Source organism: Nipponia nippon, unplaced genomic scaffold, assembly GCF_047370975.1.
Source record: "Nipponia nippon isolate SJK-2023a ecotype South Korea unplaced genomic scaffold, ASM4737097v1 scaffold_3, whole genome shotgun sequence".
Taxonomy (NCBI): domain Eukaryota; kingdom Metazoa; phylum Chordata; class Aves; order Pelecaniformes; family Threskiornithidae; genus Nipponia; species Nipponia nippon.
Window position 1 is genome coordinate 50,450,609 of NW_028262347.1, and position 17,480 is coordinate 50,468,088.

A 17,480-nucleotide genomic window follows, 5' to 3' on the forward strand; every position below is an offset into this window, starting at 1 on the left:
TGAATATGTGGTTTGACTAAACAACTATACATATACCTTCATAAGCAGCATTCATTGTGTCAACATAAGCTATTGGACTACATGCATAAAAAGATAATTCCATTAAAGTGTTAAGTGAACAAATATGAGAAATTTAGTCTTCTCATGACAACAGTAACTGAACTCTTCTCTGGAGGGAGAGAGAGGAAGAGAAGTTTTTGCTTGGCTTTAATTTTATTTTATACCATGTATGAAGGGCTTTTTTTCCTCCACTGTTCTTTTACAATACAATTCTAAAACACACCCTGGGATCCAGCAGGTTGTTCAGGTTTTCTTGCTTAGACTGTCTTCCTTCCCAATGGTATCACCAGAGAACATGTGATGCCTCCATTTCCTTTCACAAGAATTCATTCAGCAATGCATTATTCACCTTCCTCCTCCTTCAGTTTCCCACCCCAAAAATCCTTCCTGAAAATGCCTTCTCAGGCTGAAGCCAGATTTCAGCTCAACCTCTTGGCTGTGCTTCTGAAGCTTGCATACATGTTGCCTAGGCAGACTGAGGCAGTTTTACCAAGTGAGGATTCCTAAGCAGATAACTAATACCATTATCTCCCCTCCCCCTGACAGAAGACTGATGGCAGAAGGAAAGTCATTCTGGGGATGTAATACAAACCTAAATGAAGTTTTGCCAAGCCACAGTTCTTCCAAGATAAACTATACAGGCACAGCTTGCAACTTAATCTAGTTCAGACTTGACAAAGGGTTGAAAATTGAGAAATGCTGACTATAAAATGATAAAGCTTTAGCGAGAGATTAAAGTATGTCATCCTAACAAAAAAAACATATTATTTTTTCCATCTTAGGACTGGACACAATTCCTGATGCACAAATATTTCTCCCGTCTAACACATTATTCCCCAAGACTGTAGACAAAACAGAGTTCAACCAGCCTCAAATTTCAGTATGCGCAACGTTATATGAAAGTTCTGCTTCCATAACTCATTGGACTCAGCAGAACAATACATAAGCAGCAGGGGGACATATGCTCTGGGTGCTCTCATAGCTATGAGCAACATAGAGAGAAGGTGTTTGTGGAGAGACACAAAGGAAGCAATATTTCACCCTAAGTATTCCCTCCTGTATTCCCTATTCAATTTTAAAGCAAATCAAGCATTGTTCAGTTCTAACGTAAAATGAAGACTCACTTTTCTCAAGCTTTGTATAGAGCAGTAAAATTACTACTAGAAGTGAAACTACTTCTGATACTCTACCTGAATTTGTTTTTCTCATAACCTGAATTCATTATAGCTTCAGCTACCTTACTGAACCAGAATAAGTAACTTTGCTGACTTCTCAGGATTTGTCTATTACCATATTTGTCATGGAAACTCAATATTCTGGGTTGCCCCTCATTGGACAATACTTCTCTTATTTCAGGGAATGCATCAACAAAAAAAGGGGAGGGGAAAAACTGTAGGATGAAAGAAGAGTTCATTTAACACTATAAGAGAAAAAGAGTGGACAAAAAACCTGTCTCAGGTCAGCTAAGGGTTTTTTTATTCATGTACAAAAAAAAGTCAAATCAGAACATGAGAAATAAGCCACAAAGTTTATGCTCATTCAACCTTAATCTTCAAAACTGAAATTATAAAGATAGTTTTAAGAAGAGTTCCAGATAGAACAGAATTAGTAAGATGTTTCCCTTTCAGAAAAAGGGGAATTATACTACAGATAGACAGATACTACATTAGTCTTTCCAGAAATAAAAATGTGGAAAGGTGGTTATAACTAGATCTTGCCGAGTTTGATTGTGACACAGGGGCTACAATTATCCTCATTTGCCCCGGACAAGAGTTTGGACCTACTAAAAAGATTCAGATGTAACAACAAACAAATACCAAAGAATTTCTGCACTCTTATCACAGCCTCTTCTTTTTGCCTCTTCTTTTCTTCACTTCTCTAAGGGGAAAAGGTGATTGTATCTCACTCTGCAGTGTTAGGAAGAACGCTTTATATTTATTCAAATACCAGCTAGCTTTATATTTATTCAAATACAAGTACTAGTTAGTTACTCCCCTTCAATAAGGAAATACATTGGGGTTTGCATTGTTTAAATGATGGTTTAAGGAACCATCCCAATAGGATGCTCTAGGAAGCTTAAGGAACCTTACCTGACTGAGCTCACTTTGGAGTTGCAGGCCATGCTGCTCTTTTTCCTCCCTCTGCTGCTGGAGCTGTTTACATTCTGCCTTGAGATGCTGGTACTTTGTCTCTACTTCGGACAACTCTTCTTTAAGTCTCTGGCTTGCTTCCCCCTTCTCACCTAGCTCCGTCTGTAATCTCTGTATTGAGGCTTCAGATGCAGACAGCTTTGCCTGAAGCTGTTGGCAGTCCAGGTCCTTCTGGTGAAAGCTTGCCAGCACGTCCTTCTTACTCACAGATACTTCATTGTGTTTTTCTTCTAGCTGGGTGTAGTCCTGTTCTTTCTTCAGCAGCTTCTCAGTCAGACTCTATGAAGAGAGTTAGACAGCAATTCAATTGCAATTCTGCTTACAGCTGTTCAATGCATTATTCAAATTTCTTCTCAAGTGTTGATGCTGAACAGCGAAGAACTTGCTTAAAAACATTATTAAAGGAAATATTGACCTCTATTTCATATTACACAAGTTAATTCTGGAGCCCACACAGCACACAGTTTCAACTGGAAATACTGGTTTTCATATTCTCACATAAATACACTTTCTCTTACTGAGAACACCACACAAACTCTGTTTCTGTATCCTGAAGACTAATTTGCTTTCCCTGAACATTCAAATTCCAGCTTATTACAACTGCATTTGCTTGGGGAAAAGCTGAAATAGTAATTTGAATTATTAGTACACAGAAGAAGTTTTCAAGTATCACTGTCCTTCACACAATTCCCTAAGCAATAACATTTGTGGTTTAATTCCTGTCTAATCCTGTGCAGTCATCATGCTGGCCATCTTTACATGTATCCTAATTTTGCCCTGTCACTGTACTTACAGCATGATCTGCTATCCAAATTATGGAAGAGAGCCTGTGAAAACTAATAAAATTTGTGATATTGATAAATCACAGAATGAAACACTCATGATTTAACCTTCATTTTCACGATGGTGTTTGTACATTTTAATTCATACCCTCTGATCTCCTTGCATACAAATCAGCTCAAAGAGGATGGTTGCTTTGAGTTTGAAAACACTAAAAACTGGGATTCCCTAAAGGAAAGACATGAACATTGCTGAGCATCAGATTTTTCTTACCACATTAATAACAGTAAATATTGCAGGGTCTAAGGTCATACTATCAAATTTACACGCTGAGACAAATACTGAAAAAAAAATATTTACAGATAATTTTCAGCTATTACCTAATGCTTTTTATGAAATTTCATGAACTAATCAAAATTCTATTCAGATAGAAATTAAATAGCTTAATGGACAAGATATAATTCCAGAAAGTTTAGGTTTTCCCCCAAGCTTAGCTGAGGCACTAACTAGAATTTCAAGCAGGACAAAGAAGCCATGAGAACCATTTTGATTTTCTAATGACACTTTTTGAAGCACAGAAATACAGTTGCAAGGAGGCCCTGGTCATCATCCAACCCAGGTAATTCATTCCATCTTCTTGAAATGTACCAGCAGGCTCCATTTATTGCAGCATCTTAGTGATATCGATCTCAGTGAAGCATTACTCTGCACACCTTTTAAATACTTGCCTTCTTCCTGCAGTTTCAATGACTACTGTATTCTCTAGTGACCCTTTCAATTAAAATACAGAAAAATAAAGAACACTTCTAGCATGTCACCTTGAAAATATGCCAGCACTGAGGTCAGCCTTATGTATCAAAACATCAAACAGTTCTCCAACTTTGGAATAACACTGTCCCAAAGATAAGATAGTTAGTGCTGCAATTCTAGCTATGCTGGGCATCTTAAAAGTGCACTTCTGCACAGTACCCAGGGATGAAACCTGTTTTGCCAGAAGAAAAAGCTGTAAAATTATTCAAATTAGTTGAACAGTTTTGTTCTTTACAGATTTTAACAAATTATGACTATATTGGTCGTTATAAACCATACACAGACAGTTCTATTTTACAATCGTGATAAAATAAACAGAAGAATCTATAAAAAAAGAGGGGTTAGAAAACAAGCAATCTTGCAAATGACAACTCTAGTAGTCCAGCAACCTATGTGAGAACAAATATAATTAATGCCTTATGTGTCCATTTAAAAATATATATACTTCCTAAAGCATACAATTTAGCTAAAAATTCTGACTCAAGACTAAAGTTTGGCTATTGAATTCTAGCCCTGAAGTAGTATATTTTGAAATGTTTCTTGAAAAATAAAACAACTTGTTGCTGTTACAGGTACGCAGTTTTTATATATGCATATATAAAATGCAGGAATAGAGTACATAAAGAACATACAGAGGTCAGGCATCATCTTTACCCTCCTGAAGCCAGTGGCAAGGCTTTTAGAAAAGGCTTCACCCTCAGTATGTAAAATAAAGCTGCAATTCCCTTTTCATTAAAGAGAAATGGCCAGGCAGGATCATTAACATTCATACTGAATCGTGTTCCTGAAATACCAACACACTACAGCACCTTTTTCATCATAACTGGGCAAGTTAGAACTAAGGTATTAATATTAATATTACTACTACTTCATAACTAGGTCCACACATCACATGTAGAACTGCTATGACCTACTTTGTGAAGAGTCAGTGCAAGGCACAAACTTAAATTTTCAAGTAAAGTTGTGGGGGAAGGCGGAAAGAAAGAGAAACAATTAACACTGTCTTGAAGCAGACTGAGACTCTGGGAAGCTTTCACGAATGCTATGTAAAACAAAAAAGAAGCAAAGCCTCTTCACCATCACCTCACAAGCTATCCAAAGGATAGCAAAAAGCAGCTTTTTGTAGCTCTGCCTGTCCATTCATGACTGCAGAGGGTGTTCAGCTGTCAGGGGCAGTGGCTTTAAACACTGGTATTTGTTGTCGTATTGCTCATCAGACCAGGGAGGAAAAGAGAAGAGTAGCACAGAATGTGGAGCAGCATCTCCAACCCTGTGTAGCTGCTGCTGCTCTCACCAGAGAAGGGCTGGGTTTGCCTGACAGCCTGCTACCTCTGTGTGTGACTGAAGCCCACGAGCAGACTTGAGGCCACAGAGCTGCCAAGCTATGGTCATTCAGGTTACATCAGTGGACCCAGCAGTGTTTCCTATCTGGACGCATGTGCCAGCTGCATCCCAGATATGTAAAGGGATATGTGGGCACACACCAGCCACCGCTCTTCCCCAAGCCTTCATTTCCACAAAAAAGAAAGAGGGAATGACAGTATGTTTCAGCAGTCAACGAAGAGCCCTGAGCCTTCAAAGCTCACATGATACAAGGGGGAACGCCACACTGATCCCTTCTTTTATAATTGCTCCATGGAAAAAAACATGTAATACATGCTAGTAGTGACAGTGGCCAGACATCAAGAACAAACTCTGTGGTCACTGACCAAATTTCAGAACAGTTACATCAGTAGAAGGTTGGAAACTAAGCATTCTTCCCTGTAGACAATGCATCTCAATTTAATCTAAAAGAAAACAAACAAAAAAAACCCCACATGCAATAGGTTTGGAATTACAAGTTTTACACTTCAGGGAAAACTCTGTTTTTTCACACATTAGGTCTCTTCCGGGCTACAGGCCATTACTGGCCTCTGCAAGGCAAGCCAAGCCCCATAATTACAGTGCTTTATATATGAAGGAAAGGCAGATCCTACTGATCTCAGAGAACTGATCTTATCTACTTGTCATCTGCTCTTCTTAGTATAGCTCCTGAAAATATAAGAAACAGCTTGCTTGCTTGAGGTTGTACACGAGCTTGAAAAACTCTGCGTCAATGCACAGAAATATCTTCCCGCATTGCAATGGCATTATAAATGGATGTACATGGCAAAATGAAATATATTCTATCCTGCATTAATGGCCCCTCCCCACTCCCTGACAGCTCCTTCAAGGAGTGCAAACTGTCTGAAGGGGGAGCAATTTCTGTTATTTGGGAAGCTAGTCTTTCCTTTTCCAGTTCTAGGTCCAAGTCCTCCAGGGCCAAGATTCCTTGGCTAGCATACCATTCTTATGGATATCGCCTTTCAAAAAACTGCATAAAGAGGTGGCTGTAAACTGCTTTATGTCACTGAATCTGAAAGAGGAAAAGTAGCTCTCTGCCACTTCTCTCTATTCCTCAAGTGATATTTGGCATTAACTTGACATAGCAGAGGACTCTCTCTTAAAGCATGGTTATCTTATGCATGTTTCACTCCACGTTGTTAATGGAATAGCAGTATATTCAGGCAAGGGTTCTATACTGTATAGTAATAATTTTGCCAAAAGCTTGATTCAGTGTTGCTGTTCTGTGAAAAAGTACAGCGTGACAATTCTCACCATCTCAGTTCTGCACCTGATTTAATGAGCCAAACCAAGAGTCATCCTACTAAAGGCAAGTTTAATTTACCAAATTTCAATTGCACCTTCTTATATTCTCTTCAAATGCTGCTTTAATATGATTACATTAAATACACACTGTTTGGTCTCTGTCCTTTCCTATTTTCCAAGATTGACGTTGACTTATGTAATGTGTACAGTTCATATACAGTGTTATATATACATGCAACAAAAAGTAGCATGCATCTTTCTCCTTGTCTCCTTTCCTCCCTTACCTCCGTTTATTACCCCACAACACATACTTTCTTAACGCAAATACAAAATGCAGCAAGCTCAAAGAGCTTTGATAAAAGCTCTCAAGCAATACTTATAAGTTGAGAAGCTTCTGGAGTTTATTTCAATTTTCTACCATTCATGACTCTGATAAAAGGCCTGAAAGTATGACAGGAGTGCAATCTAAAAGCTAAGAAACTGAAAGACTAATGAAGAGAGCTCAAAATGTCTTCTGAATTATGATTTTTAGGCAAACATAATATTTCAAAGGGTACTGCTTCTTTCTTTTAATGTGTGAGATGGCAATACTGCTTAATGATAGGTAAGTATAAACTGCAGCAATTAGAAACCTGCAATCATAACAATGCTGAGGATTTCAGTTCTAACATACTGATGATCGTTAAAATATAGCGTTTGCTTGTACATCACGATATCCCTCATGTTAAGCAAAATGGCAAAGGAATTCTCAACTTCTGCAACACCACAAAGTGTTTTGTTACAGTCTTCAGCACTTCCCAAGGCAATGTGTGATGTGTTTCCATTTTAATGTGAACTGACAAGCATAGGAAATAACAGCATTCTCACCTGGTTCTTCTGTTCTAGCTCTTTGACTGAACTTTGAAGTTTTTGCAGCTGCTGAACATACACGGCTACCTCCTGAGGTCCTTTGGCAAGTTCAGCTCTTAACTGGTTAATGGTAGCCTGAACAGACAAACAGAAAAATCCACATTTAAAACAAAGCTTTGCATGCATAACCCAAACAAAAGCAAGAGGTCTGGTAGCAAAATAAAAAGCATCTTGTCTACAAATAAACAGCTTAAGAAAAAAATCACCTGCGAACTCATCTCAGAGCACCATCAGCTACAGAAGTACCACTGAACATAATTTCCCAGCTGAGATTCATTCATGTCCTATTTCAGAAGACATAAATTTGCCCCAGTCCAATAGAAAATGCCAGGTTGAGCCCACAACCGATGAAAATCACAATAGATTATCCATTAATCATTATCACAGTTCTAGTTCAAGGTGAAATCTTCCCAAGTCATTGCAATTACATGGCCAAAAGCTTTGCCTCCCTTCTAAGGGAAATGTCCTGGAAAAGGCAGTAGAAGTGAGTCTGGCATCCAATGCGAACTTGCTGTGTGACTTTTGGACACATCAACCCTGCAAGTCAGCATAATCAGTAACAATACTACTCCATTAAACAGGATTGATACAAAACAGAATATATCAATGACTGTACAGTATTTGAATACAGTAATGAAAGCAAACAAGAAAAGCACTTTAGACGGGTAACAATGGCTGCCCTAAAGCATGCTGTGTATGAATGCACTCACTTTGAACACTCTATCTAATAGTGACCTTTTTAAAGAAGTTTTCTTTCCTATTGTTCTCATAACACAGATTTCAGCACAAAGGTATAAATACTGAATTCAAGAATGAACTAAAGTGTAGAACAGAAGTAGCAGACAATAAACATACTATTTACAACCTTCCTACAGAAAAAGGAAGACCAAAGAGAACACATGAACACAGTATATGTCTACAAAGTGTTATTAATTCTGACTTTCTGTAATGCTGTGCTTTCCAAGGCTGCTTCATTACAGAGCTGTTAGCTAAAACACATCCTGGGATCTGTCTTTGGCAGACAAACATTCCAGGATGTTCTCAGAAAAGAGAGTATGGATATTTCACTACTGAGAGAATATAATGCAGAAAACGTGCAGAAGCTTGTTAAGGACACCACTGCAGCCTTTCAAACTAGAATGGCAATTTATATGCATAAAGATACATTTCTCTCATTCACAATTCAATAAGCCCATCCCACATTTCATTCTTAACGTGGAAATATATCATGGATGAATATTCATTCCTGATATTGTCTGGCTGATGTGTCTGTATGATTAATAAACCAATAATCAAACAGGAATGCATCTGTTTAACAACCTCTTGACATTATCTTGATACAACAGAAATCTACTATAAGAATAAAAAGCCTCCAAAAAATTTACCTCAAATTTAAGTGTCTCCGTTAGAAAGCAGAAAAAATAAAATGGATGGATGAAAGATGGAATAAGCAGTCACAAAAGCTGTTAGTAGACACACTTCCTCAAATTTATTTTCAAATATTCTGGTGTTTTTAATGCCTTTGCTTAGTGGAAAAAAAAAACACAGTCCTGGTTTTATTAAATGTACCCATAATTTAATCTTCTAATCTTGTTTAATTCTGTGGGCACTCAACAATTAAGGCTAGGCCCTGTATTTTATGAAAATTTATCAGATACTGAAACAAACCCCAATCTGCAGAGATTCATAGAAATGCTTAGCTCCACAGCAGTGCAGCTGTTTTCACAGTGTGTTTACTATGCAGGAGTCACTATAGTGAAAAACTAAACATGGAAGGAGTAGCTCAGAATCAACATTCATCTGAGAGATCTAGACACCAGAGTTTCAGGTGCAACTCTGAAATACGGCACAACACCCAACAAAAAAAAGAAAATAAAACAACGAATGCATTTAGGTGACAATTGTAGAGCTATACAAAACACGTTTTCCCTCTCCTGCAGCATTTGAAGATGCTCATATAGGGTTTAAGATGGTCTTTATTATTTTCTTCACCCAGGCCATAAATCTAACTTATTTTAAAGAAGTCTCACTTTGGAAACCAATGTTAATATATGTATCCTCAGTCAGGTCACCATGTTAGCCAAGGATGGTGTAAGAACTGCTTTACTCTTTCAGCCCTTGAGGTGGTCTAAAAGAGCAAAGCTGAGATGAAATGTTGCCAAACTTCTATGGCCAGAATGAAGGACGTCCAATGAAGGACTTCCATTTCTTGTTTTCTTATGGCTAACGCTTTTCAGAATTGTGATCTTTTTCAAGAAAAGTAGAAAAGTTTTCACCACTATGACTTTGAGTAATTTTTATTTTTTTAAAAAGTCTGATCTGTCACTTTACATCAGCAGAAAAGCTTTTATTTTGAACACATCTTGGGCTCTTGTTGCTATATGTTGGAATTAAGCAGAGAAGACAGCAACACTTCTGAGAAGAACCAGACTGCCACTGCTTGCCACGCAGCAGCTTGGTCTTCTGTGGTTCAGCCTACATAACGATGATACTACACAGACATCTGATATTATTATAATTGCTGCAATGTATTTTATAATCCTTCCATACATCTAAGACTTCTTATATGAACACATAGTAACAGCTAGGGGCATCATGCAGTCTTCTCCCCCATCTGCCGTTACTTCCAGGAGGACTGAAAAAACCTTCTTCATTTGTCTTTTTTCCTGTTAAAGGCTGCACTTTAAAGCTACAATTTTAAATGGCTAGTTATGTCATAACTCAAAAGTACCTAATTTGGGGGAACAGGAGCAATTCATGCTTCTGTGAGAACATTTTAAGATGAAAGATTTTTGTTACGCCCATGTCACTATGTCATTTTATCTTCACATGAAAACTAAATATCCAAAACCACAAAAGACTACAGAGACAGTACTTTGAAATGAAATTTAAATTCTGCAGCATAGTTGTGGGATCTCACAGTTAAAACCAAATTACAATTATGCAGCAACTTACATGGCCACATAACCACATTATATTCGTAACTCCAACTGTGATATGCCTTTTTTTCACATCTGATGAAACTCTTGGCATACATAATTTTAACTTAAAAACAATGGTAGATTCATGTTTAGTACAATACTGTACCCTTGCACAATTCCTGGAGATCAACATATCTGTTGCAGAGGGAGGTGGGAGGGAAGGCCCTAAGGAGTTTAGAATAATACCAGGCAGCACTTCTCTAAAGCTCTGCAGTGCAAATGAAGAAACAGAAAGTTAAAACTTCAATTCTGAAATCTAGGGCACATGAAACCCCAGAATAACGAGACATCAGGAATCCTTCACATCCTCAGATCTCAGCAGGACAGAGGATACTAGGAGTCCTACAGAAACTCTAGGCGTTCCCTCATGTAAGCTGGGGAATTCTGCAAGGACCCCACTTCGCAAGGGACCACAGCTCCGTGTTGACAAGTTTTGCTGGCATTTTTATGTTGGTGTGGGACAATAGAAAAGGGGGAGGGCAAAATTAAAAGGTCTCAAACACAGCTGGCAGTCTTCAGTGAAGATCGTTACACTGTCAAGTCATCCATTAGTAAAACTATACCAACCAACTCACTAGTAAGATGCAACAACACCCAGCAAGAGAATTCTTCTGCAGGTATGGATTCACCAACTCCTCAGTAGAATAAATTATACATTGGACAAAAGCCTTTTTGGTGATACTGTATTTTTATTAGGATTTCTTGCCATTATCTCTGTCAGAGATTTCCCTCACTGTCATGGTATACAACATCAAACAGGCTTTAGCCAGGAGGGATCTGAGAGAGTTTGAGGAGTAAGGTTCCCTCTTAAAGATCGAAGTCAGAGCTGTTATATCCCTTTTTCTCCATCTTTCATGGAAGTGGAAGTGCTCACTGGCAGGAAAGCAGAGGAACCACAACCAAGAAAACTGAGCATTTTCTGTGGGAGAGGCAGTTAGTTTTGCTTCCTTAAACACAGAGTTATCATCAGTTCTATATGTTTTCAAATCTCCCATCAGCAATTTAAAGCTTCTTCCACTGACTGAGCCAAAGCAGAGGCAAGCCTTCACAAAGTGCTTCTAAAGAAACCAGCATATTCTGCAACTCAAGTAGACAGTGAGGTCTCTTTTAAATGGGATGAATTTAAAAGGTTCAAATCCAGGAAAGAAAGGAGAAAAAACGTAAAAAAAAAAAAAAAAAAAGGGCAACTAACATGAGAAAAATAGATTTTATTTTCTACTTTAGACTGCAACAACAAAGAGAGGAAAACTAAGCTGCTGTTGCCTGGAAACAGACTACAGGTGACATCCTGACATCTTGACCTTAAGACATGGTGAGGCCTGGCAGTCACTCACTTTCTGCTCTAGTGGATAACAGGCAACACTTGGAGGCCATTATGCACTGGATTGGGGGTGGGTATGTGTGCAGAACAGATTTGTACCTTACACACAAAATATTCCTACAATAAATAATAGGTGTAAAAAGGCTTACCATTTGACAGCAAAAACTAGAAGAAACAAAAATGAAAACTTATTTACAATATCTATTGAGATTTTTAAATCTTGTTAAGTTCAAGAATCAAATGTCCTACAAGAATATTCGAATTATTATCTACTTTGTATTAATAATTTCTTTTTCTATATTTTAATACTCAAGCATCCATTTTCAGACACATCAACTCAAATATTAACCAAAACAATCATTTTAAGTAACAACTGTTTTTACCCGCATGTAGCTCAATAAGGGAAACAAGTCTTTGAATCACACAGGATGCTGCTCTATTTCTCTCTCCCAATAGAAAGAGCACAGCTCTGCCAGGTGGCTTTTTCCTCTGCTATTGGGCTCTTGTAAGAATTTTTTATGCCAAGGAAAGGTTTTTCAACAAAAAGCATGGGGGCTTTTGGAGGGTAGATATTGACAGAATTACGCAATTTACTGTAATGAAGAAACATGTCTATTAGATAAGTTAGATGATTTGGTTAAGAAAGAGGCTTTTTCATTGCGATGAATTATTATTTTCCATTTTCATATGAAAATCATGGCAAAGGTAACACACACATCTCTAGGTGTGACTATTACCTCTGAGTTAGCCTGCTCTGCCTGCAAGTGCTTGCACTCGTCTTTCAGCTTTTCAGATTCTCTCTCACGTTCCAGCGTCATTTTGTCCATCAGCGTCTGAACTTGGACCAGCTCCTTTTTCAGGACAGCCACATCTTCCACACCAGGCCTTTGTAGCTGAAAAGTAAAAGAGTAGCAATGAGGAACATGCTGTTTGCAGACATGCTGCCAGCGTCAATGTAACGTCTAAAAATATTTCAAATCATCAATTTATACACAAGGTGACATATAAAGTATTACAGCTGTGGGAAAAAAAAAAGATTAAAAAAAAAGAAAACAAAAAAACAAACAAACAAAAAAAAACCAAACCCACAGAAAAGTACCTATCACTCCCAAAGGAAACAGGATTTAATGGCTGGTTGTCAGTTCTTGCCTAGTAAACTTTGAACTTGTTGACTGATTTCAACCAAATCTGACAAATGAGATAAGGTCTCAAAGATTAAATTTCTGTCATTTTCATGTAACTAGATGGCTAGGTACAGGAGGGAGACCTTCCCTCGGAGAAAACACTGAAGTGGCAGAGAACCCATGCAAGAAACATATCTGAAGTCACAATTCCCTGAGAAGCAGGCTGTATTGACTCCACTACTCTGCAGAAGGGATTACTGTATATACTTTACTGCTGCAATACTCACAAGCCCCTCTCAGGACTGAGACACATAACAATCCAGTACTACACGGACTTTTATAATGATACTGCCTCTGTCTTCAAGAACTATTTCAGAAAACCACAAGGACAGACAAAAAAAGAGCAGCTGAAGGACACTTCTTGAAGGAACCGTCAAGCATGCCTCATACAAGACCCATAGGTAAGATCTCTTGGTAATTACATCTAAAGTATCATAACGTCCCTCAAAGCGAAAAGCTATGGAGGGAAAAGGGAAGGGAAAGGCAACACTGGGCACTGAAGACAGTAGAGAAAAGGGAGTGCTGGCATCTAGAAGAGAAAAGGTACAGGAAAAGGGTAAGAAAGCAGAAGAAGAAAGGAAGCCAAGAAACAACTAAACAGACAGAGAGGAATGGATAGGTCCAGTGGCTAGGCAGGGCCAAGAGGGACTCATGAGCCCTTCAGGGCAGCCAGCTACAGGGAAGAAGGGGGATAAATGAGTCCTACTTTCCTCCAGAGTCTAAGCAGTCGTTGAGTGGGAGAAACTAGGAAGTCCCCTTCACTACTGCTTTAGAAGCGGCATGACTGCTGAGTCCCTGGGATTGCTCCCTGGAGCCATGCCTTTATATAAAAGTCACCAGGAGCCAAACATCCTGGAATACACACACATTGGTATTATCAGCCAAGCGCAAGAGGGACAACATTAACATAGGCATGGTGATGACAGCTGCCAGCCTTTCAGCCACCATGTCACAAAACACCTCTCTGCGCCCTTCTTATGAATGCAGATGTCCAGGGACAGTCAGAGTGTAACACCTCATGGAAAAAGGGTGATCTAAAGACAGCTGTGGAAGTCAGCAATGGCACGCTCCAAGTACAGGCCTGCACAGCACATCTATACATGCAATACCCTGCAAAATTGCTGAAGGGTAGAGCATCAAACAAACAGAATATAATAGAATGTAAGGTAAATTTTAATATACAAGTCAGAAACAACATATATTTCCTCACTGGAAAAACACTGAAAATGTAGGTCAGTGAAACAGATCAGAAACAATGGTGTTCTGAACTTTTTCAGCCCACAAGCAGACGTCTCCAAGTTCAACAGAGTCTGACTGCTTTAAAACTGCATTTGCAAGCATTTAAGTATATCCCTCCCTTGACTGGAAAATAACAAAAACATTAGTGTGATGTGAATACCAGCTCTGTCTTTAAGTCTTCCACTGTACTTCTCTCCTTCTGCAGTTCTTGTGTCAGGTTTGTCACTTTCTGTTCTGCACCTTCCCGAAGGCTGATTTCTTCATCATACTTTGATTTAAGATCTAATAAGAAGGAAGCTGAATAAATGATCACTTGCACAAGTTGCACAAGTAGAGAAGAGAATCAGACCTCATGTTAATATACTTACCCACAATTTCAGTGGCCAGTTGTGCTGCTTTTTGCTCAAATAAGTCTTTCATTTGCTTAATGTTAAAATTTTCTACTTGGATCTCTTCTAGTTGCCGTTCTAATGATTCTATTTCCATAAAAAGAACAGTATTATTTTCTGGAAAAGCTAGGACAATGCAGTTACTCATGCCCATAACAAACCACAGCAGGTAAATAAGCAATCCAAATTCACTTAACATCCAATTAGCTTAGCAAAGCAAACAACTTTACTGAAGTTAAATATCTACAAGCATGATGCTGGAACCTGTCACTAGTTGAGTACACTGCAGGATTAAGTACATATTGGTTTTCACTGGTCACAATTAGCCCTTCAGATCACTGCAACACACTGCTGAACTGCGATTAAAAGCTCTTTAATCGTGATCAGTCAGATACTTTATGCACACATAAGGAAAATTTTATTCCATGAGTGCCTCATGGAGAAAAACATAGAGCAAAAATTATTGCTCTGCAAAACAAAAAAACAAACAAAAATTGTTTTCTTTGCTAGCAATGAGTGCAGAAAAACACTAAATAAAACCAGCACTGACAAATGCTATAGTTTAAATATCAACAATCACTGTCTTTCTCAGCAAAAGACTTGTACTGAATGCTTGAATATATGAAATGATTAAAAACATGTTCAAAACTACTCATGAGAACTGCTTTCAGAGTCAGGACAACTCCTGTCTCGCTTCTAGAAATTACAAACCTGGAGCCTCTGGAACATTTCCCCAGACTATAGCTATCAAGAGCTACCTATCTTAAGCACTTACAATGAACTTTTTTCCCAGTAATTGTACCATTCCAGCTTTCTAGCTCTCTAATTGACCAAAAGTGCTTTTTCATAAACCTAAAAGCTACACTGAAAAAAATTTCAGAAATTCCAGAATGGTGCAGAAATTAATATAATAAAATATTAGCCACCTGTAGATGTAGCCGTTGTCAATCCATCAGACTTAGAATCCTTAAAAAAACAGAATAAATGCATCATTAGACAGTAGGAGTAAAAACTACTGCTTTCAATGTTCATCCCATTTTGGAAAAAACAGGGAAATAAATGCTTCTGTCCTCAAATACCGCACAGCAGTATAAAAATACCTGATTTCAAACAGTTACATCTGGAAGACTGGAAAAAGCCAAGATGATTTTCCATTTCATGTATCACTACGCTATCAGGCTTCCAGACTTGCAAGACTCCAGTAACAATCCCCTCCCCCTCCCTTTCCTCAGTATTGAAATCTGCCCTAAAAACAGAGGTTACAAACATCATTAAGTACATTCTGAGAAGGCATTCTGTCAGAAAGCAATTTCTGAGGTTTGTAACAATCCAGTATCTAAGTAGCTCATAGTAACAGAAGAAGTGAGAGCTTCCTTAGGGCGCAACACACCACAATTTGCCTTGCCTTGTTTGTTCAGTTCATCTGGACATCTGTGAAATCACACTACTCTTCTCCAAAAGTTCTTACAAGAAAAACCCCACTGCCCTTTCTCATAACAGATGAAACACCACATTTGATTTATTTTTCTTTAATAAACTGAGTTCTGAATAAGCCCAACAGAAGGAAAAGTCTGAACTGACTTGTAGTGAGTAGTACGGAAGAACCATTATCTACTCTGACTTTGTTCTTAAGATTTATATATACAGTTACATGTGGAGAGATAACTAGCTTTGTTTTCAAGAACATGTCAATATTCAAATTATGGAACTAACTAAATCAGGCCACGTGCCTTACAAAAAAGGTATTAATCTTCAATGTCAATGCTGATGATAAACCTGCTTCAAGTATTTTAAAGCAATTACTTGCTGCCGCTGCCCCTGCAATTTCTCTAGTTCTTTCTTCAGCTCTTCTGAATACCACCTCTCCTCCTAGGGGGAAAAAAACAAAACAAAAAAAGGAGATGGGGGAGAGAGAACTGTAAATTTGGTTGCTTAAGACAGTGGAATACTTTGCAATTTGAAACAAAGAACCAAGTGCAAGTAAAATACATTTCCAACCTTCAGCGAAGCTTGCAAGTCTTGGACTTCTTGTCGGAGCAGTGATACTTCATCTCTGAATAAATATATCCATGGAGTGAAGAAAATGAATACGCAGTGGTTATATGTTGTCAATTACATACAGGTTATAACGTGTATTAAGTAACTGAAGTGATATCCACGTACTATATAAATATAACTCAATTATAAATAGTTATTTTTGGATTTTTTGAAACTTGGAACAAACTGGATTAATAGAAACTTATTAGTTTACTTTGCACATCACTTGAAAAATGCTAAACATATCAATTGGATAAGCAAAGAAATAGATATGCAAAAAGTCTCATGAAAACAGAATGTAAATCTAAATCGGTACATCGGCTCAACCACATGAGTTCAGAATGGCAAAGCAGTGCATTGCGACTTTTAACTGGTTTGCATGCGTTTTTGTGAAAAGGACAGGTCTATCCTCCTTCACTTTCCAATCATGTAAAGAAACACTGCTAAGAGACAGCGCACTATCTTACTCCTTTTGAAATATGCCGTTACATAATTTTTCATCCACACAGCAATTCAGTATGCCCCACAGATACACTCACTTAATGCGCTGAACGTTTAAAGCCTTGGGATTTAAAATTCTCCAATTTCGTGCTCAAGCCTCCAGCCATGCAAGAAGACAAGATCCAAGGCTAAAATTGTCACTAATTGATTTAGACAGCACCCTTCTACATCGCAGGTCTCCTTACAGAATTGCACAACCATACATACAAGGATAATGTTGCATCACTGAGATACAGCCACTCCAAATGTAGAATACAAAGGTCATTAAAATAATGCAAACATACTCTTTCTTATTGTTTGTACAGTGGCAACACTGAGGAGTACACAGAATATATGTGTGTGGGTGCCAGTGCCAACAAATTATCTCAGTTTTATACCACGCAATTTCATTGCTGCTGTGCTGTATTATCCCCTCCTCCACAGATGTGCTTTTAAATTATCTCAGGAGAAAAAAAAACACCAAAGCAAGCTATTCTTTAGCTAAACTGGGA

At 38.1% G+C, this 17,480-nt stretch overlaps 1 protein-coding gene across 3 annotated transcripts in view; it reads right to left on the reverse strand.

The window, feature by feature from the left end:
- Nucleotides 1–17,480, reverse strand: part of EEA1 (early endosome antigen 1) — a 79,303-nt gene that overhangs the window by 34,955 nt on the left and 26,868 nt on the right. For 2 of the 3 annotated variants that reach the window (XM_087764311.1, XM_087764310.1), the window contains 8 exons: nt 16,450–16,504; nt 16,255–16,320; nt 15,378–15,417; nt 14,431–14,538; nt 14,223–14,344; nt 12,377–12,532; nt 7,296–7,412; nt 2,151–2,489 (listed from right to left, as the gene is read on the reverse strand). In XM_087764311.1, coding sequence (XP_087620437.1) covers nt 2,151–2,489; nt 7,296–7,412; nt 12,377–12,532; nt 14,223–14,344; nt 14,431–14,538; nt 15,378–15,417; nt 16,255–16,320; nt 16,450–16,504 — 1,003 coding nt within the window. Of the gene's footprint in view, nt 1–2,150; nt 2,490–7,295; nt 7,413–12,376; nt 12,533–14,222; nt 14,345–14,430; nt 14,539–15,377; nt 15,418–16,181; nt 16,321–16,449; nt 16,505–17,480 lie in introns of those variants that run through there. The other variant, XM_087764312.1, reaches the window with a different exon arrangement.